Below are 26,367 nucleotides of genomic sequence, written 5' to 3'. Positions count from 1 at the left end.
ACACACACACACACACACACACACACACACACACACACACACACACATACACACACACACACAGAGTTTTGTAGCAGTAGAACTCCTAATGAAAGAGTTCGTCGGGAAGTGAATGAAAAGAAGAGGAGAAAGTGATGAAATTACAAGCACATTGGACTTGTCTCCTTATGTCTCAGGCTGACGGACACAGTAGCAATGCCCCTCTGGTCTTTGCAGTTTAAAGCTCTCTGTGGCACTGCAACTGCTATGAATAGGCCTACGATGACTAGTTCGTTCCTTCACTTGGTATTATAAATAAAAAATATACTACATCTACCTATATCTGCCGTCAGGTAGTAATGTGAGCATTACAGCATTCCAGTTTTAAAGGGTTAGTGTGCTGGTGAAATTGCAGGCACATGGGACTTGCCAACTTACTAGACAGGCGTATCGCTTACCACCAAACGCACTGCTTTTTCTTCTCGTTACTTGGAATCATAAAAAAACACGCGCATACACTCAAACAGAAATCACTCCACCTGAAAAAGTCTTTATTTTTATTTCTTTATTTATTTATTTGCATTCCATAATGTACATTACAGATGTTTTACATATATTGAGATCAAATTATGGACCCTGAACAGGGCACAGTAAATAGTAGAAGAGAGGACTAGTCTCATAATTGTTACACTTACTAATATATAATTTGATATATACCAACGCCAACAGCTTTATATTATTATATTTATTATCGACTAGTTACTAAATTCAGATCAATGTTGCTAAATTACTCTATTTTTATACTGTTTGTTGAATTATTTTATTTTTGTTTTTGTTTGTTGTTTATCATACTTTCTTTCTCTATTAAACTTTGTACAATAGAATACCTGTAACCACTATGTCTTACTGGGAAGAATTTCACTTTCAAGGTACAGTATCATACTAGTTCGAAGTTCAGAGCCACATGATAATTAAAATGTTATTATAATAAGTCACAATAATAAGTGATATAGTCATATAATGTTATTATAAGTCGTTGAAAAACCAAATACAAAGATACGACAACAAGCACATATAACAATTCGTGAATGGTTCCGTGGCTTAGTTGGCATAGCGTCTGGCACGGTTTACTAGAAGACGTAGGTTCGAATCTGGCCGGATCAAAGGATTTTTTTCTGAGTGTTCGATCTTTGCATACTAATATAATATAATAATAATTATAACAAACTAGTGGAATAATTTCACAAAAATAAAAATTAATACATTGTTATTTTTTTATTGTAATATATAAAAATAAAAATGTAAATATTATTATAATTTAACTCATGCTCTATAAGTCATTATAGCCACTATTGTCGTATGGTTACATGTGGCATTATTATACCAAGGGTATAAAATGAATATTTCGTACAGTATTTTTCGTTTCGTATTTTTTCCCGTATTTCTTCCGTCATTCGTCTTAAGCAGAGTTTTCAATAAATTTATTCTCCTGATATTATAAAGCTTTTTCACGCACTATGATTACGTCCTCTGGTAGTCGCTTACAAAAAATATTCAAATCTACATTAAGGCGAGGTATTTAAAGGCCTAAATCATAGAAGAGGTGTAGGGATCGCTCCTCGCGTCCTGCATTTCACATTAAACATCTAAACTTAGTAAAACAGAACTAACTTAGTTAATTGACTGATCTATTCAGGCTTAAGATGGAGCAGTGAGATACTTCTCACCGAGACTTATCGAGTCACCCACTGGTGACCCACCCACTGGTGTCTCAGACTCCACGCTACGACATGCAAGAACTACTCACATTATAGCCGCCGTTAGCTGAAAAGGCGTTTGTGACAAAAACTCAAAACCGCGAAAATAATGTTTAAAGAAATAGAATATACCTGCTGTTTTCAAACGAAAAATCGTAGACATTTTCTGCAAACGCAGTAAGATAAACCTATATCATACGCAAAATATGAAATCAATATATTTTATTATTATATTAGATAATATTATTTGATCCTCAAAGATATAATTGTAAATGTGCACTTTTTCAAAATAAACGATATTTTTTACGTAAATTGATCTGCGGATAAATTAGAAATGAAATGCACTCAAGGTAACACTAGAATTATGTTTCAGCATACTCAATTAATATTTCATATTCAAAATAGTTATGTTATGCAAGGCTGCAAAGTTGTTTGAAGCGAGTGATTGTATTGAAACCTGAGCAAGCGAAGGGGGGATTCCTGAGCGTAGCGAGAGTTTCAAGTTTCAAGGCACGAGACGCAAAATAACTTTGCTGCCGAGCGAAACACACAACTATTCACCTCACTATAGCGAGGAAAATGGTAAATAACATAAAAACAGTAGAAGTATAAAATATCAGTTTTTTTTTATTAAAAGTTAAAGTTTATATTCGGATATAATATTTATAATAACGCACACACTCAACATAGCCCCGCACTAGGGAAACCCTGTGTCGCGGGTGCCATGGACACACACATAAACAACCACAAATTACACCCAAACTCACGAGAGAAATAAATGTAGGTCATACAAATATTTCGCTCGGCCCGGGAATCGAACCTGGGACCTCTGCGTGGCAGTCCGGCATGGTAACCGTTCGGCCACCGAGGCAGTTAAATACGTATACGATACGTTCTGAATTTACACCTCATAAATTTTTATTCTTGCTTTTACTTTTATTTTGTGTGATTAAGTGATTATTGTAATTATTTTAGTTCTTCGACGAATTAAAATAATTTTATAAACACAATTCAAAGGGGGAACGCTGCCAGCATCTTGGGCACCTTGCGGCGAGGATCCAATTTTGTTCACACAATTAGTGTCATTGTCAATTCAATGTCAGCAATAATAACAATAAAATGTACCAACAGATTTATATTACTTAAATAAGTAATGTACGACAAATCGCGTAGCTGAACGTGTCGTTATTTTTTTTCATCGAAAAAAAAGTTAGGTGCACCACAGTCCATCGTCAAGTTCGAATTTCAAAAACCTTTTCCAAATGAGAAAGAAAGCCTTTACGAGCTTATGAGGTGAAAATAATATTAGATCCTTTTTTTTATTACTGGTCTTTTCTTTTGACGATTGATGACATTTATAATCAGAATATCTTTTGATATTGATGTCCTAATAAATCTTGGTTGCTTGGTTACACCTTCCATTCAATAGGTTAGGTTAGTATATGAAAAAACAGCACGAGCCGAGCGAGCGAAGCGAGGGTATCGCGGCAGCGGCCGGTGAGTGCCAGAAACCAATTTGCCTGCGTTTCCGAACATGTTTTCAGGTCAAATTATATATTATATTATAATTAATATACTATTAGTTTACAAATATACTTAATCAACATTTTTTTAGTTTCAAAAACAAATATCTAAATTTTATTATATTATATATATATTATTATTATTAATACTTATTTGTTTTTTTTTTAGAGGCCCAACATGAAACTATCAAAATTAATTTATAGAAACCAAACATTTTTGGTGTAGCTCAGAACAGATTAAAATATAGATTGATTTAATTTACTTTGACTCAGAGAAAGAGATCAATCATTAAAAAAAGATGAGCGTTTAGATTGTTTGCCAGCTTCCTTTCAAAATTTAAGAGGATCATTTAAATACATACCTTTTTAACTTACCATAATTACAACACTATTGTTAAAATTACTAGTGTATTATTAAGATGAAAAGGCAGTCTGTGGTTACAATGTCTTTTTAATACGTTGCTTGACATTTTCAAGATTTTTATTACTTAAAAGAAAGGTATTCCCATTTTATTTTAACACGTGAGCATTGTGTAACTGTCATCTGGGAAAATAACATTTTTTCGGTAACTATACATATACATATAGAGCTATAACCGAGGAAGATTTACAAAGTTAAATGTGGCTTTCGTGTTTTCATTTATTTGAGTGATTTAAATATGTATTTAAAACGAAATAACATATTTACGCGATTTTACCAATTTGTTTTGTAAATAAATATTAGACAACGTCACATACGTTGCTCTGATCCCAAAGTAAATAGTTAAAGTACTTGTGTTATGGAAATCGGAAACAACGACGGTACCACAAACACCCAGATTCGAGACAATATAGAAAAATTTGTGTTTCTACATTGACCCAGCCGGGGATCGAACCCGAGACCTCAGAGATGAACCATGAAAACCGGTGTTTAAGCCACTCGACCACAGAGGTCGCCAAAATGCGTCCATTTAACTTAGTTTGACCATAAACGTGTGAGTACTCTATAATAATAAAAAGATTTATTGTCCCAATAACGATACAAAAACATAATGTATAAAAATCTTATATAGAGGTCTGAGGCAAAAGGCAATGGCTCAGCTTTTTCTCGGCTCAGCTCCGTAAGCCTTGCTCAACACTGGTTTTGAGCCATTCCCCCTTTCCCTGAGATCTAAAACGGGACATACTGTAATAGGAGGAAGTATAGCAATCAAAAGAAAAACTTATATACAATACCAAATATAAAAAAGGTATATATTAGTGGCATGTGTACGCGTGAGTGTGTGTTTGTGCACGTCTCAGTGTTTCTCTCTCTGGGTGTGTATGTGTGTGAGATGTGTTGTATGAGTGCGTGTAGATGTATTTATCTGTTGGGAAGTTGTGGGTGATTGTGAATGCGTCCATTTTAGTTTAAAAGTAGTTTTTAAACTAAAACTTTACTTTCCAGTAAGCGTGATTCAAGTACGCCGCAGCAATTTGTTTTAAAATTAGTGTAAGTGGCAGATTCGTCTTTTTTTGCTGATCACAGCAGTACATTCAACTCATTTTTTGAAAAAGTCTCACATGCGTCCTTTCAACTAACGGCGGCACGTTATATGTGAACAATGTACCCAGGTATATAGGTTACATAGTAAAACTTCCGGACTGCCATTACAATTTAGGTATCAAAACAAAACTGAAACAAAGGCAGGCCGTAATAAGTTCGAATTTTCTCATAAAGTAATTTTTGCTACACCATTGTATTTGCAGCGACGTATAATATTGATTTCAATTAACAAAAACATCCCTGTATATGATCGAAGTTCAGTTAGAGTTCCAACGCCGTCAGATCCGGTGTTCAGTGGAGTAATTCTTCATATCGTTCTGTCGTGTTTAATTGGATACCTATGTCGCTGGAATAATGAGTAAGTCATTAAAGACTGAGTCAAATGATATTTTACGTTGCCCAGATCTATATTAATAACGTTTCAAAACATTTACACTACGCACAAATCTATGCATAAACCTCTGCGACATAATATTTCAAATTCCAGTCGGACTTTTTTAATTTTATTATTTTCTATTTAAGGCGAAACACTGGAGAAGAAACGGGAAAAACTATTTTGCTAGATCGAGAGGTTTAGGTATTTACTATTAAGTAACAGTTTTCCAAAAAATATACGACACACCTAAGGATATTGTCTAAAGAATGTGTTATATGATAGGATGCACTTTATCCGATCATAAACACCTAAAACAGGCTAAAATATAAGTCTGAAATGAATTATTTGAGAATAAAATATCTAACTTTGCACATAATTTTTATATGAAGATATTTCTCTTTAACTACTACAGAGAACCTGCTAAATTTTGGTTTTCAATTGAATATTGGTAATTATTGGTTTAACGACACGCCGCCCCGCCCGCAGCCCCTTCAGTCGCCATCAGACACTTGTTCAAAAAAAGTAGTTTGGTTTATAAATAGACAATAATGTCATAATAAAAATAATATCCTACTGTCATTCTAACATAGTTACATATTGTACAGCTTTACCTAATTTTATATTTAAATATATTATTAAAACTCCACTTTCATTCTAGTAACCCTAAATCTTCCCTAAATTACGACTGGTTATGGGCCCAGGCCGATATTTTTGATTACTGGAAATAAAAATAAAACTGTGAGTTCAATAAAATAAAACGCTGGTTCGGCGACGCTTATGAGCAACGGGTGAAAAACAAAATGGACGTTTCATTGGCGACCAGTTCAAAATTCAACGGCGAAAATTGGCCGTTACCGAAATTTGAAACTCAAGTATTATTTTTATTTTATTTTATTTTTTTATTTATTTATTAGGCACACCAACAGTTACTACAATAATTCAAGAGTAAGTAATACATTTCACAAACTAATCTAATTGCGTAACCATTTATAGGCGAACACCTCAAGCAAAAATAAACATGTGTGTATAAATTAAAAGGAAAAAGAAGAGGGAACAAAAAATAACAAAAACAGTTTTAACAATTTTAAGACCACGAAACTAACTTAAAAAGATATATATATTTTTAGGCAGAATACAAAACGCAACAAACACTTAACCATGTTATCTGGTCGACCCAAGAAAAGTAAGAATTTTGTTTCTAAAACCTAGCCGCGAGTCAATAAATATATCGGCATATTTGGAGCACTCATTATATAGATTAGACATGCGAGCTACAGGGGAGTTACAACCCAGTACCGTTCTACGACGAGGCGGGTGAAAAAGCCTTACATGAGATCTCGGAAGTCTGGCAGGAATCTTAAAATTTAAATTACCAAGCAATTGTGGACAGTCAACCTTATAGCGAACAATCTTATATAGGAAAACCATATCTAAAAGTTCTCTGCGCTTCGAGAGAGACGTTATTTTGAAATGCGCAAGTCTCCTGTTGTACGATTTAAATTTTTTTGCAAGACCCACAGAGAATGACAAGTGCCATAAAAAGCGCTTTTACACCCGTTCTAAATGTAAAGAGTTAACAGCATAGTGGGGTCGCCAAACCACGGTTCCATATTCTAGTATACTCCTAACTAAGCCGTTGTAAATAAGTATTTTCGCTCGAACGCTGCGAAAGATTTTACTATTTCTTAATACGAAGTCGAGCATCCTGGACGCTTTATTAACAGTTGAATCAATATGCGGTTTAAAAGTAAGCTTTTTATCAATTATCACGCCCAGGTCCTTTATATAGTCGACTTCAGTTTAAAAAGTTCCTTCCAAAGTATAAGCTGATGGGAAAACATGCAATCTACGAGTGAATTTAATGAAAAAACGCTCTTTCATTGCCAGCATTGAGAAACATGCCATTAGCCTTGCACCAAAAGCTTCACTTACCAAGGTCACTTTGTAGTAAAGGAATATCATTTACTGAATTGATTATCTTAACTAACTTAAGATCATCAGCATATAAAAATGGTGTTGAGAATTTAAAAAAATCAGGGATGTCATTTACAAATATATTAAAAAGAATAGGACCAAGATGGGAGCCCTGAGGAACTCCAGAGGTAATGTTACATATGTCAGAGGAGAATCCATTTACCACCACGTAAAATTTTCTATTATTAAGGTAAGATACGAGCCACTGTAACATAGAACCACCAAATCCATACTTTGCTAACTTCTCACTAAGAACACTATGCGAAACTTTATCAAAGGCCCTGCTGAAATCGGTATAAATGACGTCAACCTGCGCGTTCGAGTCTATAGCACCAGCAACTGCCTCCACAAAAGTCACCAAGTTAGTGGAAGTTGATCGACCTTTAGTGAAGCCATGCTGGTGAACCGACAGGTATTTACTAAAGTAATTTTGAATGCGTGGACAAACTAGGGCTTCCAAAAGCTTAGCGAACGCTGATAGAATTGAAATGGGTCTATAATTTCCTACTAGTTCATCATCACCTGACTTAAGAATCGGTACCACTTTTGCCATTTTCCATTCACTTGGGAAGATATCGGTGCTTAATGAGACATTATAAATCAGGGTTAGTGGAACAGCTAGAGACTCGGCACAATTTGAGATAAAAACTGGAGGAATCCCGTCCGGTCCAGCACCTTTAGACTTATCTAAGGACTTAAAGCACTTGCTGACCTCAGATTCGGCAATACAGAGCTTTACGAAACAGTCAGTGTTTTTCACAAAGTCGACAACTGAGCTGTTATTATGGATGCTATCGTGAATTACTTGCGAGTTATCCTCATACACCGATTTAAAGTGGCTAGCAAATAGGTTACAGACTCCATCACCATCAGAGCAATATATATCACCATCACTCATTACAACAGGATAATTGCTTTAACCACCCCTCTTTTGCTTAATAAAAGACCAAAAATATTTACAATTTTTAGCAATATTGGATTCTAGACATCTGACGTAGTCATTATAATTTTTAAAAGGTAGGTTAATTATTAAAAGGTCGAGGACTATTTAATATTGTTTCGGGGACAAGAAAAAAAACTAAAGACGTCATTGAAAAAGTACATAATAAGCGGAATCTGTTTGATGCCAAGGCCCAAGAGCTTATTGTCACGCGAATGCAATATGGCCTATACTCGCACACATCCAGTCATGTTAGACATCGACGGAGATATGGACGAAGTTAAAGCTAGTATATGACAAAGAGTCTGTCGTAAATGGTCGTAAGTGTCCATCTACTCCAACAGACGTTTTTTTCTCTTGCTTTTGGCACGGACTCTGTCTACACTTTTATATCAAAAATTGAAGACATTCGTGTAATACTGATAGAAGCTGGTCATCCTATTGGTGATAAAATGGTTAACGCCAAAATACTGATGTCTTTACCTAAGAGGTTTAAACATTTTCGTTCAGCATGGGAGTCTGCCCCATTTGAAAGACAGACACTTGAAGAGCTGATTCCACGTTTGCTATTGGAAGAAGAATGAGCTGACGCTGGAGACGATGTTGCAGTTGCACTTATGGCGCAGCGCAGAGGCAATAGAAGCCGAGTGCTAGTAGAATGTGTAATGCACCGCAAAACTGGTCACTCTAAAAAAGACTGCTATAAAACTAAACAACGCAGTTTTTGTAAAAAGATGGGTCATCCGACTAAAATTTGCTGCTTCAGAAATAATAAAATAAAGAAAAAGAGAGATGATGAACAGCTTTAATTGTTTCTGATAATAATAATAATTCGCACGATATATGGTATATAGGTAATGCTTGCACCCAACATATGTGCAGAAGCCAAGAAAGCATGTTGAAGTATAAGGATTTCGACTATGAACGAATTGTGCAGCTAGGAGATGGAACATCTATTGAAGCTCTCGGCGTAGGGAACATCCGATTGCAGGCTTATAATGGCTCTGATTGGCAGGTCGTTAATTTAAAATCGGTTTTGTATGTTCCAAAACTAAAGGTAGTGATGTGCGTTGACAATGCTGAGTATAACAGATTGAAACAAAGAAGTAGGAACATATTCAAACGAACAAGTACTGACATTTTAACTAAACCTCTATCACCTCAAGTGTTTAAAAGACTAGAGATCTTTTGTTTAATAGCTGCTAAGTTTTGTGGTATAGTTTATTTAATCCTGGTTTAAGTGTTAAGTTATTTAAATAATCTTCCCTTTTGTGTTCAAAACGTACTTTTATTGAGAGGGGGCTGTTGGAATTTCAATAAAAGTAGTTTGGTTTATAAATAGACAATAGTGTCATAAGAAAAATAATATACTGCTGTCATTGCTACATAGTTAGTTACATGATTTACATTATTACCTAAAATTATATTTAAATATATTATTAAAACTCCACTCTCATTCCAGTAGTCCTAAATTAAAAACGCGATCTGTGTCAAATTTTCTCCGCTTTTTCTTATTTTATTAATATTAATTTACAGCGGGCGAATTGGGTGACGCGAGGGGAGGACGTACACCTCACATCCTCAAATCTAGGCTCGCGTTGAAATATCTCGCCTTAATGTAGATTTGAAGATTTTTTGTAAGCGACTACCAGAAAACGTAACCATGGAGCGTGAAATAAGTCTAAAATATCAGGAGAATTACTTTATAACCCAGCTTTTTTTTATTATACCAAGTGATGAGACGAACAAGTCTTGCGCCTGATGGTAGGGTGCGTTGCCAATATGTCATAACGTTTTATTTATCGTTGTACGACTGTCGCGTCTAGCTTGTTCCCAAATCACGACTATAATATGACGTGACTGTGTCGTGGACGTTTATTTTATCGTTGAACGTCTGACTTGTCTAGCTGTTCTCACTTGTGTGTGTTAGATCGTGATGATAATTTATTGGTTGACGGCAACCGCCTTGTCGTTTGCACGATAGAATCATTTAAAGCTGGGATTATCTGTCGTCACATTTTTATCGTGACGTTTTATTTATCATCGCGTCGCATATTATATTTATATCGCGACAGTCTGTCGTCGTAACGTCAAAAAAGTCGTGAACGATAGTTAATCGTGTTGTTCAATGTGTGAACAACTTTATTTAAATACACAAGCGACGACGCTTTAAACTGCACGACTCTCTGTCGTCACAACATAATGGGAACGCGCCCTCAAGCGACATGCCTGTCCATAACAGTTGCAGTGCCGCTCAGAGCTTTTTGGGGAAGCGCTTTTTGTCTCGGAGGAAATCTGAAATCATAGAAGATACAAGGAAACTGACTTAGGAACCATTAAGTCTTTTAGCTGTCCATAAAAATGAATAAAATTGATCAACAATTTTTTTAGTGCTCGTCGATTCAATTTTGTGCAGGGATCATTGACTTACAAAAGTCAATGGCAGGGATTGTTTTATTGTATAGGACAAAAAAATCAGGACGGTTATTCTTGTGATGATCTTTAGTCACTATAATCTATATTTTACGGAATATAAGTAATTTATGTACTCTGTGATACAAATAAAATATAAATTCTTCTAAACGACAGTTCAACAACCTAACACGGCAACCCAACCATGAATATCTAACAAAAAAATCACTTATTTTTTTATATTTTATTTTATTAGACGAATACAATAACTTGACATCCAATATTGATTGAAAACTAGAAAATTAAAAAATGTACCTATATCAGAACGAAGTTATAGCAATATGAAAGGTACACATATTATATTAATTGTAATATAATTAAACCTGAAAACATGTTCAGAAACACAAGCAGATTGGCTTCTGGTACTCGCCGGCCGCTGCCACATCACACTCGCTTCGCTCGCTCGGCTCGTGGCGGTTTTTCACATAGTACCCTAACCTATTGAATGGAGGGCGCAACCAAACAACCAAGATTTATTACGAGATCAATATCAAAAGATAAACTGGTTACTATATATGTCATCAGGAAAAGACCAATGATAAAAAAAGACGATCAAATATTATTTTTGAACACAGAACCTTGAATGCAGTTCATTTATAATTTATCCGTAGATCAACCAATAAAGATGAAACAATTTATATATAAATATCAAACTTATAAAAATGTATAATTATTAATACAAAGATCGAACACTCAGAAAAAGCACTCAGAAAAAATTCCTTCGATCCGGTCGGAACAATTTTTTTCTGAGTGCTTTTTCTGAGTGTCCGATCTTTTGTATTAATAATTATAACAAACTAGTGGAGTAATTTCACAAAAAATAATTGAATATTAATTCAATAAAAATTTAATTATAAAAATGTAATTCATTTAAAAAAGTGCCCATTTACAACAAATCAAAATTATTTCTTTGAAAATCAAATAATATTATCCCATTTATTAATATGACTATTATAAGATTGAAAGTTGGTTTATTCATAGCATCCAGTATATTACCAGAAGTAGAGTTGAATTAAGAGCCATCCATCTCTAGCAACTCATCAGGTAAATGGGCCTTATATCACTTTTAAATAACAACTCTCGTTTGCACTGAAATCACATATTAGAAAACTGAAATAGTACAGCGCCAACAACTGACCTGTATGTACGTCTCCGTATATTCCAAAAATATTATTTATAATATTTCTTACTATGAGGGACTGTTCCGTTCGGTAGTGTGGGAAAAACAACAAAACATATAATTACCAAAGAAACAGAATCACATTTCATAGGCAATTAAATAATAAATATCTAATTTTTCAACTTTTGTCCATTATAGTAAAGCTCAAGTTAAACTTGTCGATTTGAAGTGAATTCGGGCTGGCCAATCGGAGCGCAGTTGTCACCGTAATGATATGGAAGAATAGTTTTCAAACAAATTAAATGACATTTCGTCTCTATTTCTGGTTATATACTCGATTATTCATAGCGCCTATTTGTCGCTAGTCGGTAATCCAGGGAGGGACATGTTTTGACTGGAACTGCCAATCGGCTTGAGGTTCTCGATGATTATTGCCTAAAGTACGCCAGACGTCCAGGGAATATCAATAGGGCTCCTTTCGTGCACAAAAAAGTAAAACTATGTTTATTTAAATTCCAGACTATACCAAGACGACAGGGCTGATGGTATGGCTGACGATGCTAGGAATGGCGCCCGCACAAATAATGCCCGCCGACGTGGACACGCCGCCCTTCAGCACACTTTACAAATGGAAGCACATCGATTTTGAATTTCCCACACCGAGGCATCGCAGACACGCTCTTGCTACTAGGTAAATACATTATTTCTTATCAGTAACCTATATTTACGAGTAATAACAACAATAAACTATGGAGTAATAATTAGCCACCTTCAAAAAAAAGGTGGAGCTTCTCAATTCGACGGTATATTTTTTATGTGTGTGACGCGACAACTCTGATATCTAATTTTGAGAACAAATTTTGATGTGTCTTAAAATATTCCACCTCTAAGGGTGGCAAATTAGTGGATGAATTCGGTTCCGCACACTGTCCAAGAACCGATTTCAATAAAACTTGGCAAATAGATGTAATTCCACGACCTTTTGAGATTGGTTTTTTTAGTATTCTATAGTGAGATTTAGAGTTATCGCGTAACATGCATATACAAAAAACATACAGTCGAATTGAGAACCTCCTTCTTTTTTTGAAGTCAGTTAAACGATTTGTAGCGACTGTTCGTTCATTCATTCGTGTTTCAAGGTGCCGTTGCCGTATTTTAATCAATTGGAAAATCGGTTATTTCGATATGGAAATATATAAATTCAACTTATTTTCTTATTTGTTAAACAAGACAGAGGATACCGGTAATTAACTATGCGACCCGAAACACGATTGACTAAACTTCAGTCGATATTTATTTTTTATTACGTACATCCACCGAAAAATCAGTTTCATTCAATTATTATTAAAGGTATTTCAATAAAGTTTTCTCTTCCGCGATCTGTAGGTAATAAGTACAGTCATATACATGAGATACCTGACCCCCTAACATGCCCAAACCAACCTTTTGTGTCAGAGAGCCATCTTACGTATTGAACAAAGAAAATCAAAGCAATTTCAACTTGAAGATAATCAACATATTTTTAAAAACAATACTTAATTTCATCATTTAACTTAAAAGTAAATAGGTCGAGCGGCTTGTTGTATCGACTGCCAGTTACAATACCCGTGGTTCGATTCCACGAGCACGCTTTTGTTTTAACGTTATATTATTAACAGCATTGTTTCACTTTTTAATGTTAACGTTGAGAAATCACAATATTTGTTCACTAGAAATTGCCTAAGGTGGGTGGGTAGATACTGTTAATAAAGCGTAGGGTGGGTATGGATAGATTAACAAATCACGAAATCGCTTTGCAGTTTGCATACGATCGTGTCTTCCGTGATTACGCATTGTTCCACGTTTCGTTCCTATTTGTTTATTCAGTTTTAATTACTTTCTAGGTTTTAGTAACTTTCAAAGTTTTATTTCTTTTATTAATATGCCGCATTTAACGTAATTATTAAAATTAGACCATTGACTTACAAATAAATGGACGACGGGTCTAATACAAAAACCACGAAAAAAATGTCCCAAGTCAACCTATTCGAAATTTAAATTGTAATGTCATCGCAGTATCGCGCTGTCAGTCGAACAAATGAAGACTAAATCGGAGTTTGGCGCTCTGTATACGATTTTAGCGCCTTACAAGTGCGGACACTTTTTAGCGCGGACCCGACGTCCATATAATTGTAAGTCAATGAATTAGACAATATTGTTCTGTATGAACATGACTTAGACATACCTTGCATCTATCCAGACGTTAAAAAAAAAACAATATTATATTGTCATAGCTAATTAATATTTTATTTTTAATGGTACTCGAACCATGCTTGCCTCAATTTGCAAGGCAATCCTTATACCGCTAGGCAACGACGGCCTTACTAAAGCTGGTTTAAATTTGTATTCTATATTTAAGTAAGAACCGTACGTTAAAGATCGAACTAGCTTAAAAACTTTTTAAAATGTCATTCACTAATGAGACGACCAGGGAATCATACCAAAATAAATTATACGGCCCACAGGTTAAAGATTAAGTTTGTTCAACAATTTTCTCCATATTTTTGTGCTCACAAACAAAAGGTCGACAAAGTCGGGGGGTTAGGTATCTTGTCTATATGACTGTACGTCAAGAGGCCATAAGCTTACTTTACAACAAGAGAGTAGATTTCATTTCTCAAAGGCAAATGTTTAAATATCGTGCACTGAATTTCTTCGCGTCTACCTCACACGCTTCAAAGCCTACGCAATAACGATATCATGACATCGTCTTAACAGATCTAGCCTGAGGGACTTAAGAAAAAATTTACTTGTTTAGTGAATGTATGTTTAGACATAAGCAAACTAATCCGTTCAGAGATATTTTGAAGGTGACCCATGTTTTACACCCATTGTTTCGACGTTCTTAGCTTATATGTTCTCAAATCAGATATTAATTTCTTGTTCTTTTGATGTTTCAGGAAGTACATAGCCGAGAATGTGCTACCTTTAGGCCTGGAAGTGTGGGGGACACGCGTGTGGGTCACCTTACCAAGCTGGAGGCGCGGAGTTCCAGCCACGCTAGCAACAATACCACGGTCTGGAGGCTTACCATCACCTGTTCTTAAACCCTATCCAAATTGGTCTTTCCATAGGGCTTTCTGTAAGTGCCTTTCGTGTTATTTTGTGTGATTGACTATTTAAAGAGACGTTAATTTCAAAGTAAACTATTCATTGATGTTGATACGATAAGAATTATCTTATTACCATTAGGTATGATCCACAAATCCACTCTAAATCCCCACTGCTGGGGATCACTACACATTTGTACCCCACTGTGAAATATCTTTAGTATAGGTACTATAAAATATATCGAATATCTCATGTATTGCTATGTGTATATTCCAGATAAGGGTAAAAATTGCTCTGGATTAACTTCGGTATTTAGAGTAAATGCTGACTCTTGTGGCAGACTGTGGGTTCTGGACTCCGGGCAGATCGACTCCCAAGACGATCCAAAACAAATCTGCCCACCGAGTATGGTCGTGTTCAACCTCAAAACAGATGAGTTGGTAGCCCGATACCCAATACCGCAGAAATATGTTCTTCAAGATTCCTTATTTTCCAACATCATCGTCGATACGAGGAAGCCCGACTGCTCAGATCTTCACGCTTACATTGCAGACACGTGGCGCTTTGGTCTGCTTGTCTTCAGAGAAAGTGATCAGAGGTTTTGGAGATTCTCCCATCATTTGTTCTATCCAGATCCACTGGCGTCGAACTACAGCCTTCATGGACTTAGTTTCCAGTGGGCAGATGGAATTTTTGGATTAGCTCTCTCGCCTATCAAGAAATTTAAGGAAAGAATACTATACTTCCACTCTATGTCTAGTTACAGAGAGTTTTTTGTGTCCACTGATGTTCTACGTCAGCCTTCGCGCACTAACAACAGCGCTAATGATTTTCATCTGGCTGGCGAGAGTAGAGGATTATTCGGACAGGCTTCTGCTTCAGCCATCGATAGAAGAGGCATCATGTATTACGGCCTAGTGACTAGAGATAGTATAGGGTGCTGGGATACGCACAAGCCGTACAAAAAGTCTACTATAGGTGTGGTAGCGAAGAATACAGAAACTCTTATATTTCCTAACGATATAAAGGTTGACATGGATAAGGATCAGAGCGTGTGGGTGATTTCGAATCGCTTGCCGATGTTCCAGGCGGGCCCATTGAGTGCCGACGACTATAATTATCGTATACTATTCGCTGACACGTCGGAAGCTGTACGAGGCACAATTTGCGACCCCGAAGTACGTACCACACCCGCTTTCTCTCTGTTACAACGGGGTTGGTTATAATGGATGATCAAGCCGATGATTAAAAGACATTAAAATTTATTTAAAAAGATATAATTACTTCCGAGTTAATCATGTAGATATAAAGTTGGTGAATTAGCGTACTCCGGAAAAGAAAATGCCATAATTTGTATTAAAAGTGCCTTGGTAAATAATTGTCTTCACAGTCAAAAGGACAGTGATATTATAACTGGTCATCTAGTGATAATTTTATGTAATTCTATATAATTAATTATAAAACTTAAATGTGGTACAGAATAATCATTGCTTTTATTCATTAATAGCATAACTGGTTAGCTTCAAAATTGCTATTAGTAACATATCAGGCGCAATAGCGCCATAGAAATGGTAATAACCATTTTGCAGTGAAATATATATAATATGTAAACAGGATAAGGGAAAATTAGTTATAAAACACAAAGATACGACGTAATTTTTCCTATTTTTAGCTATTCATTAAACTGTTTTCATGGCTGGCAATAAATTGTTTTCATGTCATAGAAGCTGCTTCGTTTTTTTTTGTAAAACTATCGTCTAACTCGACTTAAGAAGTTGTAAACACTTGTAATTACACATTATAATATTAATTAAAATAAAACGGCTTTACTGTTTTCTTTTTGTTGCCGTTGAACGAAGCATTATAGATATATACTAATATATGCATATAATACTTAAACAACTTATTCTTGCAAAATTTAAAGCAGTTAAATTTTTTACAGCTAATTCTGGGAAATTGAGTTACTTTAAAAATTCACATATACCTAACTTTCTTTACCTACGTACCTCCTATCCTGTTAATTACTTGATAGTGTATATGTACATATAGGTATACCACAAATCCCACACTGGTAGGGACTGTTGGACTTTTTCCACTAAAAAAATGTGTAGTATTTAACCGCTCACCAAAAAAGCAAGATTTTTCACAACCAAATATGCCATGTTCCCAACAAAAGTACTGATTGCACATCAGAATACGTACATAAAAAGAAAATTAATTTAGCATTATGTACTAAAATTAATGCACAATATTTTATCGCAATGCATATCTAGCTTATAAATACATAAGAAATGAAACAATCTCTCCGGATTTAAAATCGCGTATATTTGTATTTTTTTCAAACAAACCGACGATCGGGACCTGTAAAGGGCAGGGCGATTTAAATCCGGAAAAATGGTTTCATTTCCTATGTGTAACAATCGCGAAAACCTAAGAACTCGATATCTAAATTCATATCTAATATTTCTCGCACACAACAAACGTATGACCACAAATTTATGAGAAAAAACATACATATTTCACTAAAAGGTACATCAGTCTATCGGAATGAAACACCATTTTATTTGACATAATGGTCTAATTGCACAATTTGTCCAAAACAATAAAATCAACAAAAAAAATTCAAAGTCTAATGCTTGAAAATCGTAGTATTTTTTTGTGCGATTTTGTCCGATTAGAACATTTTTGGCGTCTGCTGTACCACATACATGAGCCGGATCGCGAGCCCTACGACTGTTTGCATTTATAGTTTTTTGAAAAATGAAGGCAGTTTCATTTGCGCAGCGTTCTAGCAAAGTCAAAGTCAAAGATTATTTATTCCATAGGTAAAATAAATTTACAGTGGGAACTGTATTGTAATCTGTTTATCATAGTATAATAAAATATTGTGGTGGTATATCGTTGAAAACGTGAATTAGGGTTACGAAATAGCACGAGCGAAACTGATTATGTGTTGTAAAGTTGATGTGAATTTGACGGGACATTGGTGCTGAAAATCAATGCAAGTGTGATCGGCACTTTAGGAATCTGTTCCACAAATCCCCAAAGCGTAGATCTAATTATCACCACAAGTTGATGTAATGATTTTTGTAAATGAAAATAAAAATGTGGAAAGACACTTATGTCCACTTGCACTAAACCTAGGTACGTCTTAAACCAATAATTGCAATGCAAAAGACACTCTTAATACATTGCGTTAAGAGTGTCTTATCAATTTAAGCATTGGTTTAAGACATACTTAAGTTTAGTGCAAGTGGACATTAGTCTAGTTTTCTGACGGCAACACAAAACAAATAGGATGATAAGTTTGGTGGACGAAAAAGCGGGAAGCGACAGAATCAATAGTCGTAATTCAAAATTGTAACTCAAACCATTTCATGTGCGATTTCTAGAAAAGACCAAAAAATCTAAAGCTACTTTTTCATAACAGATCTCTAACTACAGCAAACCAAAGCATTATGTGTAATAAATTAGTTTTCGAATGCATACATCTAAGTTGCGCAACTGACAGGCCTTCAAGAGTAACAGCATACGGACATACTAAATTCGAACTACTGCAGTCACGGACGTGCTTTATTTGCCAGTGTTCATTACTAGAAACTAATAATTTACATTTGGTGTATATTTATTACGAGAAAAATAAAAAATAAATGTGGATATAATTACTGAATGTTTGCAAAAAATAAAAACAAAATTGAGTAAAAATCGTATGTAATTACAGCCAGTGACAAACGGGTAATCAAAAGGTGTAATAATATTCATTACTAAGAAAAAATAAAGGTAAGCAAATGCTCTTTACTCTGTAAAAAGTTATTCAGGTACTGATTTATTAATTATTTATTTTATTTATTCTTTATTTATTAGATTTGCCAACAGAAATACACTATTGTTCATGAACAAACAATAACATTACATAAAATACTCGAGTGTAAACCCAATAAAAGGCAAATACAGCATGCACATATCAGAAGCTCGTGTCTAAAGCATTTTTGTATGTTACATTGCAGACAAATTGATGGATAAAACAAAACCAATAAGTAAACGTGCCAAATTAAACTGTGAAGTTATGGATGGATTATTAATAGTAGTAACCATGTAACTTACCTATGTTTACTACCATTTCGTTACCATTAACAAGTTATTTTAACTAAGCCTACACGACGTCGACGACCTCCATGATCAAGTGACTTGCACGCCGGTTTTCATGGTGTAGCCGTCTCTTAGGTCCCGGATTCGATCCCCTGACGGTCAATGTAGAAAACAAACTTTTCTACATTGTCTCGGGTCTAGATGTTTGTGGTAACGTCGTTATTTCCGCTTTTCATAACTCAAGTGCTTTAGTTATTTTGGGATCTAAGCAACTTGTGTGATGTTTTCTAATATTTATTGTACTATTTATTGTTTACAACAGTCTCATATCTTTCTACTCAAGTTTTAATTATAGGGACCCTATACACCTCTTGGTTATACGGGAAGGGCACTATAACCTGTGCAAGCACAGGGGCCATATAAGTTCAGGTCCTGACCCAATATCAGCCCGTGGAGAGGTTTGTTACAGACCGCTGTCGCGAACTTCATGTGGTTCTCAAAAGGCTAGTGCCTTGGGTGAGCTGCACGTACAGCACCCTCCACAGTGAAACGCTTTTGCGAATCGCGTTCAGGGATCAGTTGGTGTACATCCAGTGCATTTGGCCAGACCGGCAAAATGATAGTGACGGAGTGAAGATATTTGTGTTTTCCATCCGTTACTCTCATCTCTGGACTGTATTCGCACTTTCCATCAGGCGCGGTGCAGTCATTTTGTCGAGTCGCAATAAAAAAAAAAAAAAAAAAAAAAAAATTTTCCAGATAGGTACCGGAGCTGTTGGCACGCTCACTTCCCGTTGCACATAGCACAACTAACGGTTATCACCGCTAAGCCGTTGACTTTAAAGTCGACTACCAAATCTGGGTGTGTTTCATCTCTACTTTGGTGGCGGAGCTATCGGCACTCACTTCCCGACGACGTAGCATTTATTAATTTTTTTTATATAAAAAATAAGTACGCATTTGACCTCCATCTCACCTGGTGGGAAGTGACAATGAGATCTACGATGTAGCATGCACACCTAAACAATGCCTATTCACTCTCGAAAAGGCCCAAGTTATAACGTTCAGGGAACAAGTCTGCAGGCAGGGAATTCTACCCCATAGCCGTTCGCCATTTAAATGTGGAAGCAAAACGCTTCGTGCGTTTCCTTGGAATATCCACAACATAGGGGTGGAACCCCAGACTACACCTAATCCCCCGATGATGGAAAGGTGAAGGCGGAATCAAATTATCCAATTCCCAGAAACCTACGCGGCTGGTGAAACCGGAGGATAAACGACAGCATGAAATATTTATTCAAGTGTTAAATGGAATTGATTACATACTTCCGGAAAATCACATATATTAAATAAAAAATGTACTATTGATAAATATTAATTTAGTATTAGTAGTAATAGTACTGCTACAATAAACTTTAACTAAAAATTTTTCAGTAAAAGTTATTAAAAAACCGTTACTGGTACAAGTAGAGCTCCTTGTGCAAGTATTCATCCAGGGAAGTACTGCCACCTTACCTATTTCTGCTGCCAATCAGCAGGTAGTTGAAGGGTAAGGGTGTTGGTGAGAGTACAGGCACTGTCACACACACAGGGACTGTCAACTTAATATATCTAAGTGTGATAATAGATCTTTATGTTTCAAAGCTCTGAGTGATACTGCAACTGCTATGGACAGGCGTCTCTTACCATCAGGCGCACGACTAGTATGTCCCGTCACATGGTGGAAAACTTTTAAACTGGAAAAAAATGTGGAAAACTTTTATTAAGCGTTCAATATACTATATTCGCGCCAAATGCATTGTGCTTTTATTTTTCTCATTCCTTTTGCATTCCTTAGATGAATGTACAGTTAGCAGCATGTTGAGCTATACACTTTAAAGTTTAATAAATTTAAAAACTTTTTCAACTAAAGTTTACAAAGTTTACTACAACCCAAAATAAAACACAAACCGCTCGGCCAGCCTGTATTACACTTTTATATGATACCAAGTTATGCTTTATGTTATTTATTGTTAGTTATGCTTTATGTAGTTAGTTATGTAGTAAGTCTACTAGTCGTGCGCCTGGTCGCAAGAGACGCCTGTCCAAAGCAGTTGCAGTGCCACTCAGAGCTTTTAAACACAAAAATCTGAGGGGCACTGCCACCACGCCCGTCACCCTGTGACATTTTATATTAAGTTGACAGTCCCATGTGGCTGTATAGTGTCATCAGCACCCTTACTCTTCAACTACTTACTGCTTGGCGGCAGAAACAGGTAAGATGGCAGTACTTCCCTGGACGAATAAAAAATAAAAATAAACGGCTAAGTTTTTGGAAAAAAAAAATATTTTATTATTTTGAGTATTTTACTAGTGTTCAGCTAAATGTGCCGTGGATGTATTAATCTATGACTTTTCATCATCGTGTATGGTTCAAAATTGGTAAACATATTAAACATTTTAATAAGGCGGGTATATATGTGTTAACAGTTTTTACAAAACACAGTAACTTTGTTATGAAACATTGAAAGTAGTTTATTTGCAACATAGAATCTACAAATAACCATAATTTTGCGCAGGTCTAGTTTTGTAGCAACATTCTCTTACAATCCTGTATTGCTATGCAACATACAGGACGACAAATATTAATTCGTAACTTATACAATTGTATTATTATAAAATTCAACAGCATATTTTTGTTACACAACGTAGGTTGTACAAAGGAATCGTAAGTAATTATAAAGAATACAAAAGAACTTTTGAAAAAAAAATACGACTTTTTATGGTAACAATTGACGTAAGTAAGCGACACGTCTGTACATAGCAATTCCGGTGTCACTGAAAAAAATCTGGGGTGCACCGCCACTACCCTAGTCACCCTGAGACAAAAGTTGACAAGTCCATGTGCCTATAACACCAATACCCTCACCCTTAAAAACCGGAACGCTGCTTATATTACTGCTTTGCGCTAGAAAATAGGTAACGTGGCAGAACTTTCTGCCCATGGCACCCTCCGTGGTCCAGTGGCTTGCACACCGGTTTTCATGGTGTTGCCATCTCTGAAGTTCCGAGTTCGAAACCCGGCTGGGTCAATGTAGAAACTAACTTTTCTATTCTGGGTTGGGGTCTGGGTGTTTGTGGTTCCGTCCTCGTTTCTGATTTCCATAACACAAGTGCTTTAACTACTTACTTTGGGATCAGAACATCGTATGTGATGTTGTCTAATATTTATTTATTTATTATTTACTCCTTGGACGAACTCTTTCACAAGAAGCTCTACTGTTACTATTATAATACAATTTTATCACTACAATATCCCTTTTCCTTCTTTTCTTTTCAAGTCTAGTCATATGAGCTGGAATCCAATTGCACTAGAAGCTGGCTGTACCATTACAGTCGCCTGAACTAGACTAACAATTTCAGTAGTGGAGATACTATTGCGTCGACTGCGTGATAATGGTTACACAAGATGGCGTCCAACCATTATTTTGCCCTTGTATTATCGTTTGAATACAACGCGTGTGACTACGCTCTTAGTGTTTGCAATATCATAAAACATATGATTTAATACATGTTAAATTTACTCACGGTTGTGAGCTAATGTCAGGTTGTCGACCTCCGTGGTCAAACTACATATCGACTCCAATGTTAAGTCAGCCGTTAAGCAAAATTGACCTAGTTATAATTTCCGTAGGGCACAATATAATTAAGAAAGTGTAGGTATTCAACATTAAAGCTGATGACATATAGATCTTATCACTACTACACTAATAATTGGGTACAATTACATAAATATAGTACCTGCTAAATAAATAGGTACTCATGTACCTACGGGTTAGTAATAATATGTACGTTCATTCACAATAGCAGCGAGCTAATTAAATCTGTGTACTATGTTTTTTTTTTTGACGGGATGATCAAGTCATGCGCCTGATGGTAAGCTACACGCCTGTCCATAACAGTTGCAGTGCCACTCAGGGCTTTAAATCGCAAAGATCTGAGGGGCACTGCCACTGCGCCCGACACCCTGGGACACAAGTTGACAAATCCCATGTACCTATAATTTCACAGGGCATTTTTTTTCGACACGAATTTCGTCGCGCACACCCGAGTGGAGTCCGCGTTGCCGCCGCACAGCGACCGCGTTCGTCTAACTGTCATGGCAAAATACGCTCTATTTATTTAGCTTTTACATGTTAGTATTTTCAGAGGAATATAAACGTTGGCGCCTAGTAAATGGAATTTAGATTTGCCATTAACGTGCGGGCGTGGGAACTGGGCGGTTGCCGCGCGGCGGCCGCCCGTATTTTTCCCCTCGTGTAACTGGACGCTTACACTTCAAAGTCGGTATACGCAGTAATACCGACTTTACTGCTTGGCGGGGGAAGTAGTTAAGGTGGCGCTACTTTCCTGGACGAACTCTTTCATAGGGAGCTCTACTGCTACTAATCAATGTACCACATATGCAATAAATGATATGACATGACTATGGAACATATTACGATTTTGGGATATCTGCTACTTAAAATGAGTGACTGGCGCCCGTGGTATGTTTGAGAAAACTGTGGTGGATTATTCCATATGTATTTTTTTTAAACTAGTTTATTTTGTTTGGTATTTAGTATAAATAATAAATAAAATATGACATGAGAAGCTTCGAATGTTATTTTAGGATTTTTAGAAATGTAAGATTGTACAAACTCCACCACAAAACGTCTATTTCAAAAATAAAAACTAAGTGTACACGACGTTTTGTATCAAATCCTCTACTCTCTCAGTGATGGACGAGGTAAACATTTATGGAGAAGGTTGCGATCGTAATCTGCTATCTATAATTACATGCACATGGAATTTGTCAATTTATATCTCAAGGTGAGGAGCGCAATGCTCCTCAGACCCTCGCAATTTGACCTATTCCACTAGTCCCTAACAGCTGTCCTCCCTGGTGGGGACAAGTGGATTTTTTTCCTCTCTTCCCTACGACACCATAAAACCATTTAAAATATTAGTACTCCATAAACAATTATGTAAATTCAGACATAACACACACGCAGGCATACAAACAAAAACAACTTAAATGCAAATTGCATGATGTAATGTCGTTGATCTCTTTTATATTATATTTTTAACCGATTTCAAAAAAAGAGGAGGTTCTCAATTCGACTGTATGTTCTTTTTTTGTATGTATGTTACGCTATAACTCCGGTATTTGCGAACCGATTTTCATGATTCTTTTTTTTTTGGTGTACGGGGTACTTCCATAGTAGTCCCATTTCATTTTGAAGAAAATCATCCACCTTTAAGGGTGGCTGTTCACGCATGAAGATTCAGTTTTATAAATAGCGCCTAACTTTAATTTAGGAGTAATTATTTTAATCGTTGATTTTGCTATTTCTCCAATTCAAGGCGTTTTTCTCTCAATATACTTTGAGTAGTGAGAATCGATTATTATTATCTCCAGTGTCAAGTCCTGTATAGTGGCGAACTAGGGGATATTTCAATAAAACTTAGCAAATAGACGTAATTCCACGTACTTTTGAGGTCGGTTTTTTAGTACTCTGCACTGAGATTATTTCTTTTGTGATGGTCACACTTTTTGTAAACCACCTGTCTATATATTTTATAGAACAAGCTCTACGTATAGTGTGATAGATCTTAATGCCCATGGTCCACTCAGGTGGACATAGGATAAACAACTCTTTCCATGTGGCTCAATTTTAATAAATAATAATTTCTATTTCAATTCTTATACGGGACACTGACGTCAAAAGTCAATATTATTGGGGCCTTAGACTATTTTTTTCCATTTTTTCCATTCCAGATTGGGTCACTAGTTTGGGGAAAAGTATCAAAAATTAAACGCTTTTCAAATAGATTCATTTATAAAAAATAACATTTAGGGCGTTTGAAAATCAGGTGTCTGAAACGGTAATATTAATCTCTATTTTGTGTTTTAGTTTTTTTGCTATAAAGCATTCAATATTGTTATTAGAATTATACGAATTAGAGGGCCTACCCATCCAACCAATTGTAATATCGAAAAAATGTAATTGGATTTATGTAATTTTTCTACAATAGAGTAGATATGCGACTTGTTTGTGACAACGCGACCCTAAGGAGCCATATAAACTAAATACGATCATAGACGGAGCATTCTTCTGCCTGGGTTTTTATGATTAACAAATACACTTCCGGACACATACTTCGAGCTACCACACATTTTCAGTATTAAGTGCCCTAAGCTTAAACAATGTTTGAGTGATCTATTACGCAAATTTAAAACTAGTGTACTAAACGTCTTTTCCATAAGTTCTTGTTGGGAATTTGGATTTGCAACAACAGAGGAAAACTTTTTCTTCGATGGTAAACACTATTTTTGTTAATATTGTAAAAAGAAGTTCACGTTTAATTTTCACATGTTTCTATAAGTTGATTAAAGCATTAAAAATATTGTATATACATTGCATATATAGTGCAATGACTTAATTTATTTACTTATTTAATTTCTTGTCGGTGAACTGACAGACAAACAGTGACTTAGAAAATTAAACAAATTTTCAAATTCTGATGATGAGTTCCCCATATAAAAATTACCAAAAAATAAAGGTGATGCTACAACTATCGTATCCTGAGCTCACTAAGTACAACCAACAGCAAAAGTAAATGACGGTCACTTAGACCACAAAACCTGCAATCTACCATTTCCACATGCATTCAAAGATTTTTGTACTTAAACGCCGTTTTACTGCAGCTCAAAACAAATCGAGATCACAGTCCGCACACCACTTATTAAACGCAGAGGAGATACGCAATATAAAGGAATTTTGTATGTAATTAGTTATAAGCAAAAGTATGTTTAGCAATGGTCGTTCACGGAGGCTTTTTCTATAAGTACGGACCTGTATTTTTGCAAGTAAATCCGGACAGTCTATAGATCCACGAGCAACGCTCATTAGGTAAGAAATGCCTCTTATTGTACGTCGGAGTTCTGAAGGAAGAAAATGGTATCGTTTGTAGCAGTAGATATAACCTGACGTCCAAACTTGAGCTTTGTAATCTAAATATCGCAAAAATTTCTTTTTGATATTTTCTATTCGATTAATGTAAATCTTATACTTGGGGTTCCAGACTTGACTCGCGTATTCCAGGTGACTTCGTACAAAAGCACAGAAAATAATTTTTATTATGTTTTTAAGTTTTTAAAATTTAGAGATGTCCTCATAATGAAGCCTTACGCTTTGGATGCCTTATTGATTATGCTCTCTCCGTGTTCATCATACAGAAGTTTGTGAATTACTAATTATGAATGAAGAATGATTTGATCACAAGAACTAAAATTATCTAAACAAACAGAGAGACACTTTGAAGTAACGATACACACACAATATTTTCAAGTGTTTACAATAAATATTCAAAGTATTTAGTAACTGACCAAATTAAGATTACCTTTAATTTTTTTTATATAATAAGATTCCAGTACATCGGTTAAACATTTTAATCTTTGTCTTTTTTAGATGAACGTTTTGTCATATTTGATTCTGCC

At 35.6% G+C, this 26,367-nt stretch overlaps 1 protein-coding gene across 2 annotated transcripts in view; it reads left to right on the top strand.

The window, feature by feature from the left end:
• LOC113228491 (protein yellow-like) overlaps positions 1-16,256 on the top strand; it is a 26,223-nt gene extending 9,967 nt beyond the window's left edge. Inside the window, exons 1-4 of one of the 2 annotated variants that reach the window (XM_026461820.1) lie at positions 5,065-5,142; positions 12,186-12,357; positions 14,606-14,787; positions 15,033-16,253. In XM_026461820.1, the coding sequence (XP_026317605.1) occupies positions 5,139-5,142; positions 12,186-12,357; positions 14,606-14,787; positions 15,033-15,982 (1,308 nt within the window). In that variant the 5' untranslated portion in view covers positions 5,065-5,138 and the 3' untranslated portion in view covers positions 15,983-16,253. Of the gene's footprint in view, positions 1-5,064; positions 5,143-12,185; positions 12,358-14,605; positions 14,788-15,032 lie in introns of those variants that run through there. The other variant, XM_026461819.1, reaches the window with a different exon arrangement.
• The last annotated feature ends 10,111 nt before the right edge of the window (positions 16,257-26,367 follow it).

The sequence above is a fragment of the Hyposmocoma kahamanoa genome, unplaced genomic scaffold (genome assembly GCF_003589595.1).
Source record: "Hyposmocoma kahamanoa isolate Upper Pololo Valley unplaced genomic scaffold, ASM358959v1 232, whole genome shotgun sequence".
In the NCBI taxonomy this organism is placed as follows: domain Eukaryota; kingdom Metazoa; phylum Arthropoda; class Insecta; order Lepidoptera; family Cosmopterigidae; genus Hyposmocoma; species Hyposmocoma kahamanoa.
Note: the sequence above shows the minus strand (reverse complement) of the source record. Positions and strands in the feature narration are given on the sequence as shown.